General features: G+C 32.3%; 4 protein-coding genes across 5 annotated transcripts; 3 read left to right on the forward strand and 1 right to left on the reverse strand.

The window, feature by feature from the left end:
* The first annotated feature begins 946 nt into the window (after positions 1 to 946).
* LOC105779178 (putative clathrin assembly protein At1g25240) lies at positions 947 to 2,228 on the forward strand. Its single transcript, XM_012602920.2, has one exon. The coding sequence runs from the start codon at positions 1,004 to 1,006 to the stop codon at positions 2,123 to 2,125; it is 1,122 nt and encodes a 373-aa protein (XP_012458374.1). The 5' UTR covers positions 947 to 1,003; the 3' UTR covers positions 2,126 to 2,228.
* Positions 2,229 to 5,280: 3,052 nt separating this feature from the next.
* Positions 5,281 to 9,747, forward strand: LOC105779799 (LEAF RUST 10 DISEASE-RESISTANCE LOCUS RECEPTOR-LIKE PROTEIN KINASE-like 2.7). Its single transcript, XM_012603727.2, has 4 exons — positions 5,281 to 6,197; positions 7,369 to 7,425; positions 7,516 to 7,606; positions 8,622 to 9,747. The coding sequence occupies exons 1-4, from the start codon at positions 5,465 to 5,467 to the stop codon at positions 9,625 to 9,627; spliced, it is 1,887 nt and encodes a 628-aa protein (XP_012459181.1). The 5' UTR covers positions 5,281 to 5,464; the 3' UTR covers positions 9,628 to 9,747.
* LOC105779801 (protein BASIC PENTACYSTEINE1) lies at positions 9,732 to 11,821 on the reverse strand. The gene is given in 2 exon segments (XM_012603732.2): positions 9,732 to 10,836; positions 10,839 to 11,821. Coding segments are annotated over 2 exon segments (846 nt in total). The 5' UTR covers positions 10,926 to 11,821; the 3' UTR covers positions 9,732 to 10,077.
* A 2,304-nt stretch (positions 11,822 to 14,125) lies between these two features.
* On the forward strand, positions 14,126 to 16,572 carry LOC105780203 (protein BASIC PENTACYSTEINE2). 2 transcript variants are annotated; one of them, XM_012604396.2, is made up of 2 exons: positions 14,126 to 14,253; positions 15,427 to 16,572. In XM_012604396.2, the coding sequence occupies exon 2, from the start codon at positions 15,431 to 15,433 to the stop codon at positions 16,277 to 16,279; it is 849 nt and encodes a 282-aa protein (XP_012459850.1). In that variant the 5' UTR covers positions 14,126 to 14,253; positions 15,427 to 15,430; the 3' UTR covers positions 16,280 to 16,572. The 2 variants fall into 2 exon arrangements, with proteins under 2 accessions (XP_012459850.1, XP_012459849.1); XM_012604395.2 differs by having other exon boundaries at positions 14,128 to 14,253; positions 15,424 to 16,572.
* The last annotated feature ends 4,500 nt before the right edge of the window (positions 16,573 to 21,072 follow it).

The raw sequence follows: 21,072 nt of genomic DNA on the forward strand, positions 1-21,072 counted from the left end.
GCTAAATAACAAAAGATAAGCATGAAATATATATGGCAAACATGCATGTAATAAACTTTATCAAAATATGATTTTAGTCTCGATTTTTATAATATCATTAGTTAATTCAAATAATTAATGATATTAGCTATTTTAAATAAATTGTTTGATACGGACCGCTTCCAACTCGAAAAACCCATGTCAACATGATGACTATGAGAGGTGTGTTTTATGAAAAAAAATCCGCATTAGTAATTTAACCAAAAATGGTTAATAGTGTATTATTTAAACTAATTAATAACATCATAAAAATTAATGACCAAATGTCAAATTGAAATATAAGGATTAAATAAAAAATTTGAGCATAAAAAAATCACAATTTGACCAATATATATTATACAAATCTCAAAATATATCGCAACAATTCGTCGAGTGTTCATGGGTTAGGTCGAAGTTCAACACTTGATGGTATCTCAAAATATATAGTGGCAAATGATAGATACACAAGAAATCATTGGGTATTCATGGGCTGGGCTGAAGTAGGTATTTAACACCGAAGTTGATGATTAGACTGGTAGAAAGACATGAAACACTTCAATTCGAGGATTTGATCGGAAAGTTATGAAGTTTAAGGAGTAATTTAGATCTCATTCCATTGTTTGAGGACATTTAATGAAATTAACCTTTTTACATTATTATAGACAGATGGCAGATAGACAAGCAATCTTGCCAAACCATTTGTCACTAATATACATTTAGCCGGCAATATAAACCATTTCACCTCAACACGTCCTTTTTTTAAAAATAAATATATATTATTTTTAAATTTGTTGACCCAAAAATATAAAAAAAATAACAATAATTACGTAAAAGGGCATTTACAAGCTGGAAATTAAAATTTTAAACCTAAAATAAATAGAAAAAAAAACAGCTTCAGAAACTTCAATTCGTAGTTGGTTTTCGCCTTCCTCTTCTCTGAGAACAAACATTTAGCGACGAAAATTGAAGAAAAGAAAATTAAATTATGGGGTTATGGAAGAAGGTCACTGGCATTATTAAAGATAAGAACAGCATAGTTTGGGCTAATTTTTCTGGCAAAAGTTCGTTTCGGAATCCCGATCTCGAGACCTCCATCATCAAAGCCACGAGCCATGATGAGTATCATATTGATAAAAGGAATGCTCAAATTGTGTTCTCGTGGATACGAGCGTCGCCGATTAGTCTTCGTCCTCTCGTTTGGGCTTTGTCTAGGAGAATGGAGAAGACTCGGAGTTGGGTCGTTGCCGTTAAAGGTTTAATGTTAATGCACGGTGTGTTTTATTGTAAAGTTCCCGCCGTCGAAAAGATGGGGCGGTTGCCATTCGATTTATCGAGTTTCACCGACGGGGATACAACTTCGGGAAAGACATGGGGTTTCAATGCTTTTGTACGTGAATACTATGCGTTTTTAGACCAACGAGCCCTCGTTTTGTCGGAAAAAGACAATCGAAAAGCCGATGATCGTTCGCCGATGGCGCAACAACTGTCGAAACTACAAAAATTGCAATCTTTGCTAGATATGTTGCTACAAGTCAAGCCACGAGCTGAAAACATGAAACTCCCATTGATTCTCGAAGCTATGGATTGTATCATTATTGAGATATACGACGTTTATAGCCGGATTTGCGCCGAGATCACCAAGGTGCTGTTGAACATATACTCGGTCAAAAAACCCGAAGCAGCGACGGCATTGAAGGTTCTCCAAAAGGCGATGACACAAGGCGAGGAACTTTCATCGTTTTTCGACTCTTGTAAGGAATTCGGTGTCATGAATGCCAACGAGTTCCCCACGGTCGCTCAGATCCCGAAGGAAGAAGTCGAAGAACTCGAGAGAATCGTCAATTGGGCTTCAGATACGACCTACGAAGATTCCATCGGGGATTATAGTATCGAGGAAAATGACGAAACGGCGGCCATTGTTGAACACAAGGAAGCTTTGAAGACAGTAATAACAGATAAATGGGTGGTTTTTGATGAAAATTTAAAGATCAATGAAGAAAAAAAAAATAAAAATTTTTCATTTGCTGAAGAAACTGCTGCACTCATTGAATATGTTCCAGTTTATAATTCTCATCGACAAGAAATTCCAGATTTAATTAGTTTCTAGCAGTAACCAGTTTATTTAGGAAAAAGAAACTTTGTTTTTCATTACATTTTCTTTATTTTTCTAACTATTTTCGTGAAATTTTCTATGTATATATTATATGGTAATGCAGACTTATATATATATATATATATTATCTTTTGTATTTTGGTTTGTTTGTCAGTGTTTTAATTAAATAGATTATGATGTATATATGTTTGCATTTATTTTCTTGCAAGATCGAGGGAAAACATGCAAAATAATTTTTTTAGAATTAAATTGTAATTTTATCATTTTTGGAGAGTTAATGTGGAATTTAATCTTATACTCATTTATAATTTTATAAAATATAAAAGGACCAATGTGATATTTTTTTTTATTTTAGGGGGGCTTTGGCTCGTGCTAGTCCCCTTATGCTATTCTTGTTGATGAATGGACGAAACTATAACCACTAAAGAGCTTTACACATGGGACCTGAACCATGATTTTACCAATGATGTTTGAATCAGACTAAATTAACTGGTTGAATTGGAAATCGATTCAAAGATGGTATTAGATCAGTTGAATTACAGAATTGAGTTTTTTTAAATAAAATTTTAATATTTTTAATCAAATCAATGATCTAATAAATTCGATCACCGATCCAATTCTAAAAACATTGGGTTTCACCAATTCAAGCGTCAAGAGGCCCCCACAGCTCCTTTTTTAGAGTCAATAGATAAAACTTTGAAGATGCGCAAGGTTTTTATGGTCGCTTTTCAATGTAACACTCAAAGAGAACATTTCTTAAGTTGTGTGATGTTTCGCACGTGAACAAAATTTTTAATTGATTTGATTTGAGATTAAATCACTCAAAACGAAATCCAGAAAACTCAATAGGACTTTAATCCAGTTGAGCAGAGATTGAATAGTGACAAATTCAAACTTGATTAAAAATTTGAGGCTCGATACTCGACAAACTTGACCGAGTATCATTTTCTAAATTCGAGCTCCTTTCGATATGTAATCGAGCTACTTGAGCTCAAGCTAGAATTAAAATTTTGCATACACAAATTTTTAGGTCCTATTATAGAGATTGCTTCAAATTAGTCCCAATGCTATTAAATGAATTAATTTAGTCCCTATATTAGTAAAAAATAAAATAATGATTGGAGTTAATATTAAAGTTTTTATGTTTCTGCAAATAAAATTTTTATTTGGAATTGAACTGTAAATAAAAATAAATTTCATGTTATTTTTAAACATTAAGTGTTATCTCTATTAAATTTTAGCTTGATTTAATTTTTTTATTAATTCGATGATTAAATTGATTCATTTAATAGATTGATCTGCACCGACTTCTATAATAAAGGAACTACTTTCACCCAAAATTTTATATTAATTTAACTCAATAAATAATGATTTTTATAGATGATATAATAAGATTTAATTATTTTTAAATGACTTTTACAATAGTATTAATGAGTTTAAGGACAATTTTTCCATTTATAAAATTATAATTCAATCCAAATCAATTCAAATGTAGATAATCATTTTAAGTCAAACCTATTTTAACCCAAATAAATAATCTAGCTTTTGAACAAGTCTATCTCAATTTATTTATTAACTCCGATTTAGTGATGAATATTAAAATACTCACTTCAATATGGAATATTATATATATATATGAGTTGATATACAATTTGGTACTTAAGTTTAGTATATCAATGTTTAATTTGATATTTGAGTTTAGTTTTAATGTTCACTTTAGTATCTGAGTTAAGTACTTGAGTTCGGTTTCAATATTCAATTTTGTACCTAAGATCTTTTTTTGGTTCCAAGTAAATATCTATGGTTTTTTTACTAGAGCAAACGTGCCAAACATTCATTGGGCCTAATGATGCCGTTTTGTTTGAGTATCAAATTGAACATTAAAACTAAACTTGAAACAAAAAAAAAAATTCAAGTACCAAATTGAATATTGAAACTAAACTCAGATACCAAACAATATATTAACCCAATATAAATCTATAAAGAATGAATGTTATTTTTTGTGGGAGCGTAGCTAGGGGGCTTGCAGGGCCCCGACCCCTTAAAATGGAAAATTTGTCATTTAAATCTTTTAAAATTTTAAATTAATAAAGGTAAAATTGCATTTTAAGATAAAATTTTGGTCAAATCCTTTTAAAAAAAATTTTCTGCTTTGAGCTAAGTCATCTTCCACTTCCGCTTTCCAATTCAATTGCTTAACAAAGGATGAAAACTTAATTGCAGAAAACGCGTCTTCTTCACCTAAAAAATCCTCAGTTGTGATCATAGGAAGCTCTAAGAAAATAAAATACGAGTGTATTTTCAAAATGTTTTGCTAAATATAAAAGGTTAAATTCTGTTATTAGTCCCTGCATTTTAGGGAAGTTATGAATTTAGTTCATGTGCTTTAATTTGATTAATATTAGTCCTTGTGCTTTTTGAATTGGTCAATTTTAATCCTGACTCAAACTGTAGCACTTAAATCCATTTGATTAATTCAATTACTAGTCCTATACTATGCATACAATTGTAGATTTAGTCCAGGCTCTTCAATTCGATCATTTTAAGTTCTTATATTTTTCGAATTTTAAAATTTCAATATTTATGTAAATAACAATTGTTAATCCATTAACTAGATTTTAAGAGAGTAATATGTGGAAATAACAAGCTAACATGACATGACACATATGATAATATGTTTGTCACCTCAGTTTTTTGGTCACCGGCCGTTAAATTATTAACGGGAAGCTAGCTTAGTAACTTTTAAAATTGTCATTATAGCAATTTTAACCCTCTACATTTATACATTATATCAATTTAGTCTTATTCTAACGAAAAGCAAAACTCTAAAAAAGACCAAATTACACGATGTGTAAATGTTAAAGGTTAGTTATTTTAGAACAAGACTAAATTGACACAATGCATAAATATTGAGGGTTAAAATTATTATTATTCCAATTTTAAAAGCTGCCGCATCATGCGATTTAACGTCTGATGACCAAAAAGGATAAAATAAAATAATTAAGTGACTATTTTGTAACTTTTCATAATTATATGACCAAAAAAGAAACTTACCAATAGTTCAGTGACAAATGATGTAATTTACCCTATATTGAAAAGTATTTAAAAAAAAAAGATGCCTTTCTTGGAAATTTAATTCATCAGCAAAAATTTGACTTCACCCTGGTCTTCCACTTCAACTTCAATGGCGGAAGCATACTTTTTTAGTGTAGAAAACGCGCCTTGTTGATCAAAACTGGAAAAAGAAATCCCACATCGAAAACTTTGTTGTCTTCTGCAAATCATTCAACGCAGTAAATCCCACTGCAAAACAACCAAATCAAAATTTATTCAATGGAAAAACTAATGTCAGCTCTGGTTTTTTTGTTGCTCTTTTCACTCTTCAATGGAACCGAATCAAGAAAAGATCCACCACCGATTTGTTCATCATCGTGCGGTGATTCACTCGAAATCCGCTACCCCTTCCGATTACCCAACGATCCATTCACATGTGGCGATCCCGGTTTCGAGCTTCGCTGCGAAAACAACAAGACGATCATGAACTTCCATGGCGGATTGTACTACGTGAAGGGAATTTCTTACGACGATCACACGATTCAACTCGTGGACGTCAATTTTGCCGACGACGGAAAGTGCAGTTTACCGAATAGATCGTTATCGACCGACGAAATCTTAATGGAAGACCGGTACCCGGGATTGGTTAATTTTACTTATTCGTACACTTTGAACTATGTTCGATGCTCGGACAGTTCGGTCAGTTCGGTCAATAACAGTATGGTTCCGTGTTTGACTCGGAATTCGTCTCATGTTTATGTTAATGTTACGAATTGGTCTAGTTTGACCTCATACGATGTTCCGAAGACATGTAAGGTTATTGCGATGGCGCCGGCGTTTTATGAAGAATCAGTGCCGGTGAACCCTTCGTATGAAACGGTGCTGAAAATGCAACAATCAGGGTTTCAGATGGTATGGTCAGTCGAGTGTCGGGATTGTAGAGCCAAGGGTCGGGGATGCGTTTATAAATCCGCGGATACCACTTTTCTCTTCGAATGTGAAAAAGAATATGGTAAGTACTTTTTTTTTAAGTTTTTCGGTTAAATGAGATATTAATTTGGATATAAAAAATTTGGGTCGATTTTGTTTGGCTCGAGTTATGTAGCTCGACCTTCAAACGGATTGCATTTAAGTTGGTGCTTGACTTAGATAATTCGTAAATTTGATTGAAATTGGATTAATTATTGTTGAATTTGAGTTTAAGTTTGAGTTCGAGTGGTTCAAGATAGGTTCATAGATTCTAAAATGGTAAAAACACTAGTTTAGTCCTTCCAAAAATTATGAGGTAAACTATATTAGTAGTTACCCAATTATGGTTTTTTTTCTTGTGTGGTCACTCAATTGTTAGTAAATTTTTTTGCGGTTATTCAATTATAAAAAGTTACAAAATGGTCACTCAACTATCCAATTTTTTCGTTTTGGTCATCCAACTATATTGGATTTTTTTAGTATTTTCATTTTTACGTTAGCCAATTGGTGACAAAAAAGACAACTAAATAGTTGAGAGACCATTTTGTAACTTTTTATAATTAGATGACAAAAAAAACCCATTAATGGGTAACCTCCACTATAATTTACTCAAAAAAATCTAATTATGTAGCTCGAGCTACAAACTAGTTGCATTTAAGTATGTGCTTGACTCGGATAACTCATAAACCTATTTGAAATTGGACTAGTCATTATTGAACTTGAGTTCGAGTAGCTCAAGATAAGGCCTTGAGCTTCTAAAATGGTAAAATATTAATTTAATCCTTCTAAAAATTATAAATTTATAAGCTAATACGAAGGTAAATTGTATTTTTGACCTCCAAACAATTTATAATTTAATTTTCTCTTTGCTAGAAATGGTGAAATGTTGATTTAGTCCCTATATAAATTATGAAGTTATAAGTTAATATAATTGTAAAATTACATTTGAACACTCTTATAAAGTTATAATTTAATTCTACTCCATCCCTATCGGGATACACAATGAGTCAAATTCGAGTATAGGAATTAAACTCGTTTTCTTAGTAAAAACAAATGAAGCTCAAACAATTCGACTTTTATCTCAAATTGAGCTCAAGATTTAAAAGTGGAATTTGATCGAATTCGAGTTGAACTCAATATCTGAACTCGAGTTAAACTCGGGTTTTTCAACATTTGAATCCTGATATTAATGATATTCTTCATTTCTAATGCAGATTATAATGCCGAACTTCGAAATATATACACCGTTGTTGCAGCTATGTTTCTTGCCGGTATTTCTATACGACGCTGATATGTGCCTTTTTCTTTATAAGAACACATGACAACATCCTAAACCCTGTTTTCTTTTTTCTTTGTTGTAGCAATCATTGGGTTCGTCAGATTCATCCTTCTTCCACTGGTTGTATTTTCTTTCATTCTCCACAAGTACTTGTCTACAAACAAAGATTACAGGTAAATTCGATTATTCGTATAGTACTCATTTTGAGCAACTCGTGAGCTTAACCGAACTTTTTTTTATTTTTAACAATCAAAATTGTGTATGGAAAAGTTTAGTTCGAGCTTAGAGTATAAGAATCTGAGTAATTAATTAGGGAAAAGTACACTCAATGTCATTAAACTGTTAATAAATTTACGTTTTGGTCACTCAATTTCAAAAAGTTACAAAATGGTCATTGAACTATCCGAAGGTTTTCATTGAAGTCACTAAGCTGTTAAAATTGTTGTTATATGACCTTCTCTATTCATACTGCTTGCACCAATAGAAAATTCTTCTTTCCCTTCTCTCCTACAGTTAGGATTTTCTTTTATGAAACAACTTTGAATTTTACAAACCAAAATTCAAACAACATTCTTCCTTGATCTCCAACACTAACTATCAGATCAACTTGGATCTAAGATATGTTTTTCTATTGATCTATCGTATTGATTGTCGAGTCGTCACTTGGAGTTTACTAACTGAACTTTAAAAATAAAAACTTAACAACCCGGTGACTTAAATAAAAACTGTCAAATAGTTCAATGACTTAAATGAAAACTTTTGAATAATTCAATAACAATTCTTTTATAACTTTGGGTGTAATTTACCCAATTAATTAAGCAAAGCTCGCACAATTTGACCTGTGTTTAAAATGTTCTATATTTATATAACTTTTGACCAATAAACAATTTGCATTACATAGATTTTGATATATTCTTTTATCGATCTCGTGCTTGTGAATCCAGGGACGAAGGCAAAGGGGTAGACAATGGCCTCCCCCCCTAAAATAATAGATTTTTCATCTAGTCCTTAATTTTTTATGAAATTATATATTAGTATAATAGTAAATTTGCACTTTTAACCACCTAAATAATTTATAATTAATCTCTAACTCCCTAAAGTAATTTTCTGGCTTCATCCCTGCATAAGTCATATTCTGTTATATTTTCCGAACCATATAATGGTATCGTGTTTCCTGTTTAATTACAGGGAAAAGTCTTCAGATATTCAGCAGCCATTAACACCAGAAAGGTACAATTACACAGATATACTTTCAATGTCAAACAATTTCAAAGACAAAATAGGGGAAGGCTGTTTTGGTACAGTTTACAAAGGACAACTTCATGATGATTACACCATTGTTGTTAAAAAGCTTGAAAGCTTCAAAGTAAGTGAAGAACATTTCATCAATGGTGTTTCAAGAATCAGTGGGATTCAACATCCCAATTTGGTACCGATACTAGGGTTTTGTTCTGAGGGATCGAAACATGTTCTTGTTAACCAATACATGCCTAATGGATCTCTCGACAAGTATGTTGGAAATTCGGATTCGTTTAGTTGGGAGAAAGTCTGGGAAATTGTGCTCGAAACTGGGCAAGGGATCGAGTTTTTACATGGACGATCTGGAGGTGGTATTATTCATTTAGATATTAAGCCTCGGAATATACTGTTGGATGGGAATTTCAGACCAAGGATTTCAGATTTCGGGATAGCAAAATTGTGCCGGAAGAAGCATGATCTCGTATCATTATATGGAAGAAGTGAAACAATGGGATATGTGGCACCTGAATTGATGGTTTCAAGGGATTTTGAGGCAGTTTCATGCAAATCCGATGTCTATAGTTTCGGAATGATAATCTTAGAAATGGCTTGTGGAAGAAGGCATGTCGATGTTGATGCAATCAATTCGAGCAAAGTGCATTTTCCTACTTGGGTCTATGAACTAAATGAGAGGGGAGATTTAGAGTTTGAGAACCTGACGAAAAGTGACACCATGATAGCCAGAAAGCTGTTCGTAATCGGGTTATGGTGCACTCAAACTCGGCCATCAGATCGTCCCTCCATGACCAGAGTCCTGGAAATGTTAGAAACGGACCTTGATGATCTTGAAATGCCCCCGAAGCCAGTCTTCATTTCGGCTCAATACCTGCGTGAGCGTGAATTGGATTCTCCAAAAGAGATGCTATTACCTGAGACAATGGAGAGAAGCTCATAGTAATATCAAAGCATTTTTCATCACTCTAAGCTTTCATCTATACACTGACATATATGTTCTTCGCAACATTGGTTCTCGTGTATCCTAATATAGAAAAATCCGCATTTTCTTCGATTCTAACATCCGAAAGATGTTATAGAACAACATATCAAATGATAAAGATTTGCTACATAATAATCATTCACAAATTTATGTTAATAAAGGGAATAAATAAAATGTCATTGATGTCAGTTTAAAGATACCGAGCCAGTCTCTAACAACACTTTTCCAGGTGGATGAAAGGAGATTATCCAAACAAAATCCAACAACTAAAAACTCACCCACGATTTTAAACCGGAATAAACAGGATGTTCTTAAAGCATGAGCACAAATGAAAAACTACAAGATTCGAACAAAGATGGCCATGGGTATATATACATGTTTAGTGATGGAGTTCGACTATCATTACTACTACCTGATAGTAACAAACTTGTTGGTACCGTGTCTTGCCCAATGACTCCTCAAATCAATCGGATTACTGAAGTTATAATTTTCAGCTGCAAGTTTCTCGAGGACCTTCTTGAATGCCCCCTGACTCATTTTACGGCCAGCTATCCTCGCACCACGTCTTTTGGTGCTCATTGGCAAAGGATACATGGATACGTTTGTAGTACAACAAGCAGATTGCCAACCACCAAAGCCCCATCGATAACATTGCTGAGCGGTTCCGGTGCACGAGCAAACCGGAATCGGAATGCCTGAAATATCCATGTCATACCCATTTATTTTAAAAACGATACTCTTCTTTGCTGATTTCACCCGTTGAACTGTAGAATTGGCATTTTCCTTCGGCTTCTTAGGCTTTTTGGCCTTCGGCATCTTAGGGGCAGCTCCACCCTGCCTTTTCTTCGGTTCAACACCGTCCTTATTAGCTGGTGGCTCTTCAACACTACTTGCCACCCTCTCATCTCTTGTTGAAGAATAAGGTGGTGACCGCAAAATTGGCAATGAATAAGCTGCCGATGTTTCCGGATGAACAGCGTAATTAGGAGTGGTGGCTGGAAACATGCTGAAAATCTTTTCTCTGTCGGCAATCCAACTATCCCGAACATAATTCATGGGGGTATGTGCCTCAGAAACAACAGGGTCCTGCTGGTGAAAGGCGGTATTGGTAGTAACCATGAGATTGGAATCACGGCTAGGAATAAAAGACTTTGCATCTCGTTCAACCATGTCGACATTAGCTGCAGACCGAGATGTCCTTTAAACGACGGTTCGTAGTAACCCCAATTACGCATATTCAATGCATTGTCATCCATGAAGCTACTACATATAATTAACAACACTAGAAATTATTAATCTTTTACCATGATTCAAAATTTTCCATTCAATGACATTCGAGTACTGTTTAACACTCCCATTGAATAAGCAACAAATACCACAGGGAAACAAAATAAAAAAAATAAGGGTTAATATAACTTCTAGTCCCTGAACTTGGCCATTAGGCCACTTCGATACCTATACTTTTTTTGTCCACTTAGCTAAACTTGGCAACTAAGTCCATTTGGGTCTCTGAACTTGGATTCCATCAAGATTTAATCACGCAGCACAATCTCAAAATACCACATTATCAAAATTTCACATTTACCAAGTTTAGGGACCAAAATGGACATAGTTGCCAAGTTTAGGTACCAAAATAAATCTAACTATCAAGTTCAGGGACTAAAAGTTAAATTAACCCAAGAATAAACATCAAAACAAAATCTAAAAAGCTTCAAATAAGAAATGCATTGCAGTTACATTAAAGGGAGATCAAATACAGATCCAAGTACATACGAAGCTAAATAAAGATCAAACAGAGACAGCACTTAAAAGTCAAAGAGTGATATATAATCTGTTTGGTTCCCGAGAAAATATGTTACATTTCTAACACTAAAAATCCAATGAGCTAAATTATGGAAACCAAAGATCTCAATTCACAGTATATGAACATATGGCATAAAATGGAAAAAAATCTAAGAGTCCAAAGCAGCAGAAATGGAAACTTTCAGATTCAAACTTAATCTTCAACTCTCAAAACAAATAAACATACAAATAAATATATAAACAAATAAAATAGCTTAACAATGGAGTTAGGACCCATATATCTATTATCCAGTATTTGTTTGGGAAAGAGAAAGTGATGAGAGATAAAAGAAGGCCAAAAAAAAAAAAGGGAAGAGAGATGGAAGTGAGAGGAAAGATAAAAAAAACCTTACTTTGAGGGTGTAAATAGCTCTTTAGCGTTTTTGCGCTTTTCTGGAGAGAGAAACCTCATAGAAAAAAATAACAAAATAACTGAAAGAGAGAGACACTAAAGTTTAAAAGTGTAAAGAAATAAACAAGGGTTTATTTACTATTTGGCCCTTAAATTATATCTATTTTTCTATTTTGATACCTAAACTCTTTATTTTCATTTTGGTACTTAACTTTGCTTTGTTATCTATTTTTGTACCTAGAAGCTAACTGCTTTTTTTTTTTAAATGGCCAGTAAGAACGTATATGAAAACAATTATAAAGAAAATTGTCAAAATTTGTAAATAATATTTAAGTTTTTAAATTTATTAGAATTTATTTAAAATTATAAAAATAAATACATTAAAATTTGTAAAATATATAAAATAATTGTAATTTTTTAAAATATACAAATTATTAAAAATAAAAATAAAAAATTGTAAATATGGTTAAAAGTGATCTTAGCCACTTATATTATTTTGTACTACATTAATTTTAAAAATCAAATCATCATATTTCATGCTTCATTCAAGTAGACCATGTCGGATGTGAAATAAATTAAATGCATAATGACTTATCCGATCCTCCAACTTTGCAAAAAAAATATTTTAGCTCTATATTTAATTTTTTACCTCTTTTAACCTTTGAACTTGCATTGTTTGTCAAATCATCCCAAAATGGATTAAAAAAAGTTAACGTTGGTTAATTTTGCTAATATGGCATCCATGTAGCAATCCACGTGTATGTCACATTAGTAATTAATTAATTTTTAAAAATTATTTTTTATAATTTTTATACTTTTTAAAATTTTGATTTTTTTTATTTTTTTAAAATTTAAAAGATTATTTAATTGTTGACATGGCACACACATGGCAATCCACGTGTATGCCACATTAGCAAAGTTATAATTTTATATTTTTAATAAAATTAATAATTTTAATTATCTTTTTTTTAATTTAAAATTTAAAAGATTAATTAATTGCTGCAATGTTAACAAATGTTAACTTTTTATCTATTTTTAGATGATTTGACAAACAACGCAAGATTAAGAGCTAAAAGAGGCGAAAAATTAAATGAGGAGCTAAAATGACTTTTTTGTAAGGTTTAAGGGCCAAATAGATCATTATGCCAAAAAAACTTAATAGCTAATGACCTAAATAAAAAAAAAAACTTTCAAATAGTTCAGTGACTTAAATGAAAACTTTTGAATTGTTCGATGACTAATTTGTAACTTTTTAAAGTTGAGTGACCAATACATAAACTTACTAATAATTTAGATTAATTATATCAAAAAATTATATAAATTTAATTATAAGGTATATAAAATATTAGTATAAAATAAAATTTAAATAGTGATACAAACTTTGAATCAGTCGAAAATAAATTTAATATAATTTTTTAATCAAAATACACTATATTGAATTTTTCCATATAAAATGGATTCCATTTTGATAAAATACTAACTTAATAAATTAAGTCTTGAATTTTTATTCAGTGTATTTTGAATATAAAATTACACAATATATTTAAATTTAATTTCAACCGATTTAAAGTTTGTACCATTATTTAAAATTATTTTACACCAATATTTCATATACTTTATATTTAAAATTAATTAATTTTTATATATAAATTATTTGAAATAATTAAAAATTGTTCAAATATGATTTAATATGGATTGAATGAATAACTTAAACTTTGGAGATACCTTATTGCTATTAGAAGTATTCATGAGCAACACTAGGTTGAGGCTCGATTTAAAAAATAGAATACTTCAAATTCGTTTAGCTGAATTTCATTGTTTAAAAATAATGACAAATCATTTTATATTTAAATTTAATCATAAACATAATATTAATATATATTTTTTAATTTTATTATTTAAAAAATAAAATTGGCCAAAGCCAAGCCAGCCCACCCCAAAACGAGTTGAGTTGATCGGGTTGGTTGGATTACATGGCCCATGAACACCTATTATCACCATTCAATGACCATTTTAGCGACTTAAAATGAAAATTTTCGAACAGTTCAGTGATAATTTTGTAATATTTTAAAATTAAGTGACTAAAACGTAAACTTACTAATAGTTTAGTGATATTAATTGAATTTACCCTAAAATTTATGACTAATTTAAAATCTTTACGATAATTCGACGACGTTTACCGGAATTAACCCAATAGATAATAATTTTAAAAAATATATTTAACCTTTCTGTATTTGTTTAGAGTTTTACACTGTAGACTTCAGTCTCTATCTCTCTTTCTCTTTCTTTTTATTTAGGTTTTTTTTCCTCTGTGGTTTCTCTCTCCTCTTTCTCTCTCCAGAAAAAAGGCAAAAAAAAAAAACCCTAAAGAGCTATTTTACACCCCCAAAGTAAGTTTTTATCTGTCCTCTCACTTACATCTCTCTTTCCTTTTTATTTTTTATTTTAATTTTTCCTTCTTTTTTTTTGCTTTCATCATCTCTCATTGCTTTCTTTTTTCTAACAAATACTGGATAATAGATATATGGGTCCTAACACCTTTGTTAAGCTATTAATATATTTTATTTATGTATTTATTTGTTTGTTTGTTTTGAGATTTGAAGATTGAAATTTTGAAGCAGGTTTAGGGTTCTTATGAACTTCCCAAATTGGAAGCTCAAAAACAGGATTTTGTTTTTTGTGGGGGGTTTTTTCAGCTTTATTTAGTAGATCTGATTATGGGTTTTGATTCTTGGAAAATTTGGATCATGGGAAAACGTGGGCAAATTAGAACTTAGTTTGAATCTGAAAGTTTCCATTTTTTTTTTCTATTGCTATCTTTAGATTTCAATTTATGCTGCTTCGGAATCTTAGATTTTTTTCCTTCCATTTTTTGCTATATGTTCATTTACTTATTTACTGTGGAATGTGATCTTTGGTTTCCATAATTTAGCTTATTGGAGGTTTAGCGTTAGAAATGTGACTTATTTTCTTTCCATTTATATTCTCGGGAATCAAACAGATTTATATATCACTCTTTTGACTTTTGAAATGCTGGTTTTGTTTGATCTTTATTTAGCTTTGTATGTAATTGGATCTGTATTTTATCTCCGTTCAATGTCATTGCAATGCATTTCCTATTTGAATCCGATGTTTATTTTGTGGGTTAATATAACTTCTAGTCCCTGAACTTGATAATTAAGTTCACTTTGGTACTTGAACTTGGTAACTAGGTCCATTTTGGTTCCTCAACTTGGCAAATGTAAAAGTTTGATGATGTGGCACTCTCAGATTGTACTACATAATAAAATATTGATGGAATCCAAGTTTAGAGGCCAAAATGGACTTAGCTGCCAAGTTTGGGTACCTAAATGGAGAAAAAAAAGGTAAAGGTACCAAAGTGGACCTAATTGCCAAGTTCAGAGACTAAAAGTTATAGTAACCCTTATTTTCTTCCGATTTTGTTTCCCTGTGGGATTTGTTGTTTATTCAACTGGGCGTGCTAAACAGTACTTGAATGGAAAATTTTGAATCATGGTAAAAGATTAATAATTTCTGTTGTGTTGTTTAACTATATGTAGTAGCTTCATGGATGACGATGCGTTGAATATGCGTAATTGGGGTTACTACGAACCGTCGTTTAAAGGACATCTCGGTCTGCAGCTAATGTCGAGCATGGTTGAACGGGATGCAAAGTCTTTTATTCCCGGCCGTGATCCCAATCTCATGATTACTACCAATACCACCTTTCACCAGCGGGACCCTGTTGTTTCCGAGGCACATATCCCCATGAATTATGTTAGGGATAGTTGGATTGCTGACAGAGAGAAGCTTTTCAACATGTTCCCGGCCACCACTCCTAATTACGCCGTTCTTCCGGAAACGTCGGCAGCTCATTCATTGCCAATTTTGCAGCCACCACCTGATTCTTCAACAAGAGATGAGAGGGTGGCAAGTAGCGTTGAAGAGCTGCCAGCTAATAAGGACAGTGTTGAACCGAAGAAAAGGCAGGGTGGGGCTGTCCCTAAGATGCCGAAGGCCAAAAAGCCTAAGAAGCCGAAGGAAAATGCCAATTCTGCGGTTCAACGCGTGAAGCCAGCAAAGAAGAGTATCATTTTTAAAATAAATGGGTATGAAATGGATATTTCAGGCATTCCGATTCCGGTTTGCTCATGCACTGGAACTGCTCAGCAATGTTATCGATGGGGCTTTGGTGGTTGGCAATCCGCTTGTTGTACCACAAATGTGTCCATGTATCCTTTGCCAATGAGCACCAAAAGGCGTGGTGCAAGGATAGCTGGCCGGAAAATGAGTCAGGGGGCATTCAAGAAGGTCCTCGAGAAACTTGCAGTTGAAAATTATAACTTCAGTAATCCAATTGATTTGAGGAGTCATTGGGCAAGACACGGTACCAACAAATTTGTTACTATCAGGTAGGTTTAAAATTGGTGGTAATGATAGTCGAACTCCATCAATTATGGTCTGCTTCACTTGTATATATTCCCATGGCCATCTTTGTTCGAACCTTGTAGTTTTTCATTTGTGCCCATGCTTTAAGAACATCCTGTTTATTCTGGTTTAAAGTCGTGGACGAGTTTTTAGTTGTTGGATTTTGTTCAGATATTCTCCTTTCGTCCACCCGGAAAGTGTTGTTAGAGACTGGCAGTTGAATGCTGCTTTTCCTTGGTATCTTTAAACTGACATCAATGGCATTTTATTTATTCCCTTTATTAGCATAAACTTGTGAATGATGATTATTAGCAAATCCTTATCAATTGGTATTCTGTTCTGACATCTTTTCGATGTTAGAATTGAAGAAAATGCAGATTTTTCTACGTTAGGATACTTAAAAGTTTTAATTATACGAGAACCGAGGTTGCAGAGAACATCTATGTACAGTGTATAGATGAAAGCTTAGACTGGTGAAAAATGCTTTGATATTACTATGAGCTTCTCTCCATTGTCTCAGGCAATAGCATCTCTTTTGGAGAATCCAGTTCCGACTTTGTTTCACGCAGGTATTGAACCGAAATGAACACTGGCTTCGGAGGCATTTCCGGATCATTGAGGTTCATTTCTAACATCTCCAGGACTCTGTTCGTGGAGGGGCAATCCGATGGCCAAGTTTGAGTGCACCATGACCTGATTATGAACAACTTTTCTTCAGGTTCTCAAACTCTAAATCTCCCCTCATTTATTTCATAGACCCAAGTAGGAAAATGCACTTTGCTCGAATTGATTTCATCGACATCGACAGGCCTTCTTCCACATGCCATTTCTAAGACATTACAAAACTATAGACATCGGATTTGCATGAAACAGCCTCGAAATCCCTTGAAACCATCAATTCTGGCGCCGTATGTCCCATTTTCATATAATGAGACGAGATCATGCTTCTTCAGGTTCAATTTCACTATACCAAAATCCGAAATCCTGGGTTTGAGATTCTCATCTATGTAAAATCTCGATCCCTTGCCCGGTTTTGAGCACAATTTTCCAGATTTTCTCCCAACCAAACGAACCCGATGTTCCACCCAAGAGATCCATTAGGCATGTATTGGTTAACAAGGACATGTTTCAATTCCTTGAAACAAAACCCTTGAATTGGTACCAAATTGGGATGTTGAATCCCACTGATTCTTGAAAAACCATTGATGAAATGTTCTTCTTTGAAGCTCCTAAGCTTTTTTTAACAGCATTGGAGCAAACAACATAGTTCGGAAAAATAAGACACACGAGCACAAGACGGGATATTCGAACATATCAAAATCTATTTAACACATTATTTGTTTGTCTCAAACTCGATTGAATATTATTTTCCAAGTCTCAGTTCAGGTCGAGATGCAGCGAGCTTGGCTTAATTAATTACTCGAATTTCAATACTCTAGCTTGAACCAAGTTTTTCTGTATAGAGTCTAGCTCGAAATGAGTATTTAGATATTCTTAATACTTTAAATATTTAAATATAATTATGACACGAACATGAGATGGATATATGAATAAATTAATATCTATGTAACACAAATTATTTACGGGTCAAAAGTTAATATAAACCTAAAACATTGTAAACATGATTACTTTTGCTTGGATCAAACTTGATCGAATTTTATTTTTTAAGCTGAAATTCGGGTCGAGATATGGTCGAACTGTGTGAGCTTTGCTTAATTAATTATTTAATTCCAATACTTGAGCTCCAGCTAAGCTTTTACATGCACAATAACTTAATTAGGCACGTGAGTTGTTCGAAATGAGTATTTAGATATGCTTAATACGACTCTTATTAGCTCGTTTAACTCAAAACTAACTTGATAAATTTCTAAATCGAATTCAAGTAGTTTGTAATTGTAAGTGTTTTATAACACCTTTATGAATATGAAACAAAAAATAAAAAGAATACGAGATGAATATATAAACTGACAAATATGAAATACTTCAAATATAATTATGAAAAAATATATATGAACTTGATACGAATATATGGATTTATCTAATAATAATTTCTTGTGGACGAATATTTGTGGAGAACAAAATACAACTAATGAAAGAAGGATGAGTCAGATGAACCAAAGCATGCACGTGTATATATTTGTGGAGCTTAGGATGTTGTCATGTGTTTTTATTTAATAATAATAATAATAAGGACGTCGTTAGCATCGGCAAGTAACGTTGGTGCAAGGATGGTGTGTATATATCGAAGTTATACATCATAATTTGCATTTGAAATGAAGAATTGAATGAATATAAGGATTCAAACGGTAAAAAACTCGAGTTCTAGGCTTGAAGTTAAACTCGAACTCGATTAAATTTCACTTTTAAATCTTGAGCTCAATTTGAGATAATGGTTGAATTGGTTGGGCTTCGTTTTTTTTAAAAGAAAACTAAAAAAATGAGTTTAATTCCTACTCCAATTTGGCTTGTTGGGTATCTCGATAGGGGTGGGCAGAATTAAATTATAAATTTATAAGAGACCTCGGAGGTAATTTTAGAGTTATATTAACTTACAAATTTATAATTTATATAGGGACTAAATTAATATTTCACCATTTTTAGAAGATAAAAAATAATTTATAAATTTTTACGAGGTCAAAATGTAATTTACCTTTGTATAGTATTATACCATTTTAGGAGCTAAGGATCTGTTTAACCCTTGGCAACATCCCTACATCTTGAGCTACTCGAACTCAAGCTCAATAATGATTGATACAATTTCAGTTAAGTTTATGAGTTATTGGAGTCAAACACATACTTAAATGTGACTAGTTTGTAGCTCGAGCCTCATAACTCGAGCTAGACAATAACTAATCCAATTATTTTAGCCGAATTCGGGTAATTTAATATCTCATTTAATCGAAAAAATAACAACCAACGTGCCTTATTCCCTTTAAAATTTAAAGAGAATATTTGTATCTACGGATTTATAAACGCCTCTCCGACCTTTTGCTCTGCAATCTCAACACTCAACCGACCATATCATTTGAGACCCTAATCGCTGCATTTTCAACACAATTTCATATGAAACTATTTGATGCGATGGTTAGTGTTGAAGATTGGAAAAGGAAACTATTTGAATTTTCGTTCACGGAATTATGACATTTTAAGTTATTTCAAGAAAAAAAATTAAATTGTAGAAGAGAGGCAAAATGGGAGCTTTGGATTGGTACAGATTGTGTGAATAAAGAATGTTATACAATAATGATTTTAACAGCCTAGTGACTTAAATGAAAACTTTCAAATAGTTCATTAACTATTTTGTAACTTTTTAAAGTTAAGTGATAAAGATGTAAACTTACTAATAGTTGAGTGACTTTGGTAAAATTTACTCTTTTTTCAACCACGTTGCTTGCTGCGACCTTTTTGCCTTACAGCTGTGAAACGGACTTGGGTCACTCTCAATCTCGTCTTTTGCTCTGCTTCTCATTACAACCGTCAGATTAATCTGATAGTCCCCCACTTTGAAAATTTAAAGGCTTTCAACGGTTGAGATTTAAGGTGCATGTAAGATCAAAAACAGGGTACGAATATTTTATGTTTAATAATGGGTCCCATGTTTCTTATTCTTGTCGGGGAAAGGTCAAAGTTTCAAATAGATGGGCGTTGACCAATAGAGAAAGAGGACAATTTTGATGTCATCCTCAATAGCCAAATATTTAATTAATTTGAGCTAAACCTAACCACGACCCAAATGGTAAAAGTATCACGGAATGTTTTATATGGAGAGTTAAATTATATATTGTCATTTCTATTAAAAATAGATAAATTAATTTTTATACGTTAATTTAAAGAGTAAATTGAACATTTTTGTTAAAAAATTTATCTATTTGTATTGTTAAAAACTTACGTAGTTAACGGAATAACTAGATAATGATACATGTTATGCCACATGCACGTCATGCTGAAGTATATGCGGAATAACTAGAGTTTTTTTTAACAAAAGGACCTATTTGCTTTTAATTTAATGCATAGGGATTAATTTGCTCTTTTTTTAATAAAGAGAGCAAATGTAATTCGACTCCTAATACAAAGGCTTCTATAGTACTTTTACTCGACCCAAAACAATTAGATTAAAATATACTATTAATCCTTCTACTTTTATAAATTTTGAGATTTAGTCCTTAAAACATGAAGGACCAAATATATAGTACGGTCCATTTTAATTTCATTGCATAATTAAATGTTTCAAACTACCATGAACTGTAAGTACTTTACAATGTAAAGATATGTGCATGCCCTATATGATATGCCATTGTTGCAAAAAGCTTTAAATTTTTCAAAAGTTTTGACTTCATTTGAATTTTGATGACTCATTATTGGATTTATTTGCTTTTTTAATTTAATTTTTTTTAACAATCTCATTATATATTTTGATCTGATTTTTTTAATACAATACTTAGAATTATTCAGAGTCCCTCTCCAACCCATAAATAGGAGGATAATGCCATGTCAATTGAACCTATGTACTCCTGCATTAATAACAATGTCCATGCCGATCGAGTTAAGACTCAATCGACTTTTCTTTGATTCAATTAGTAAGGCATGTCTTTGTCGGATTTAAATACAAACAAGACAAACAAAAATAAAAACAGGATATAATTCCGACGATAAATGGAACAATAATTTTGGTGTAGTCAAAGTTCTTTAGTTGGCATGTTTGACTCTTATTTAAACTAACAAATTAGGAGAATTTCGTATAAAATAGAGAATCCGAAATTATTCATTCAGTTGGCTTTTTC

Source organism: Gossypium raimondii, chromosome 4 (assembly GCF_025698545.1).
Source record: "Gossypium raimondii isolate GPD5lz chromosome 4, ASM2569854v1, whole genome shotgun sequence".
Taxonomy (NCBI): domain Eukaryota; kingdom Viridiplantae; phylum Streptophyta; class Magnoliopsida; order Malvales; family Malvaceae; genus Gossypium; species Gossypium raimondii.

Bases quoted from the DNA above. Each gene is read 5' to 3' on its own strand.
- LOC105779178 (XM_012602920.2), top strand. From the start codon at position 1,004: ATGGGGTTATGGAAGAAGGTCACTGGCATTATTAAAGATAAGAACAGC.
- LOC105779799 (XM_012603727.2), top strand. From the start codon at position 5,465: ATGGAAAAACTAATGTCAGCTCTGGTTTTTTTGTTGCTCTTTTCACTC. The intron at 6,198-7,368 runs GTAAGTACTTTT...TTTCTAATGCAG, and splicing joins CGAATGTGAAAAAGAATATG to ATTATAATGCCGAACTTCGA. The intron at 7,426-7,515 runs GTATTTCTATAC...TCTTTGTTGTAG, and splicing joins TGCAGCTATGTTTCTTGCCG to CAATCATTGGGTTCGTCAGA.
- LOC105780203 (XM_012604396.2), top strand. From the start codon at position 15,431: ATGGATGACGATGCGTTGAATATGCGTAATTGGGGTTACTACGAACCG.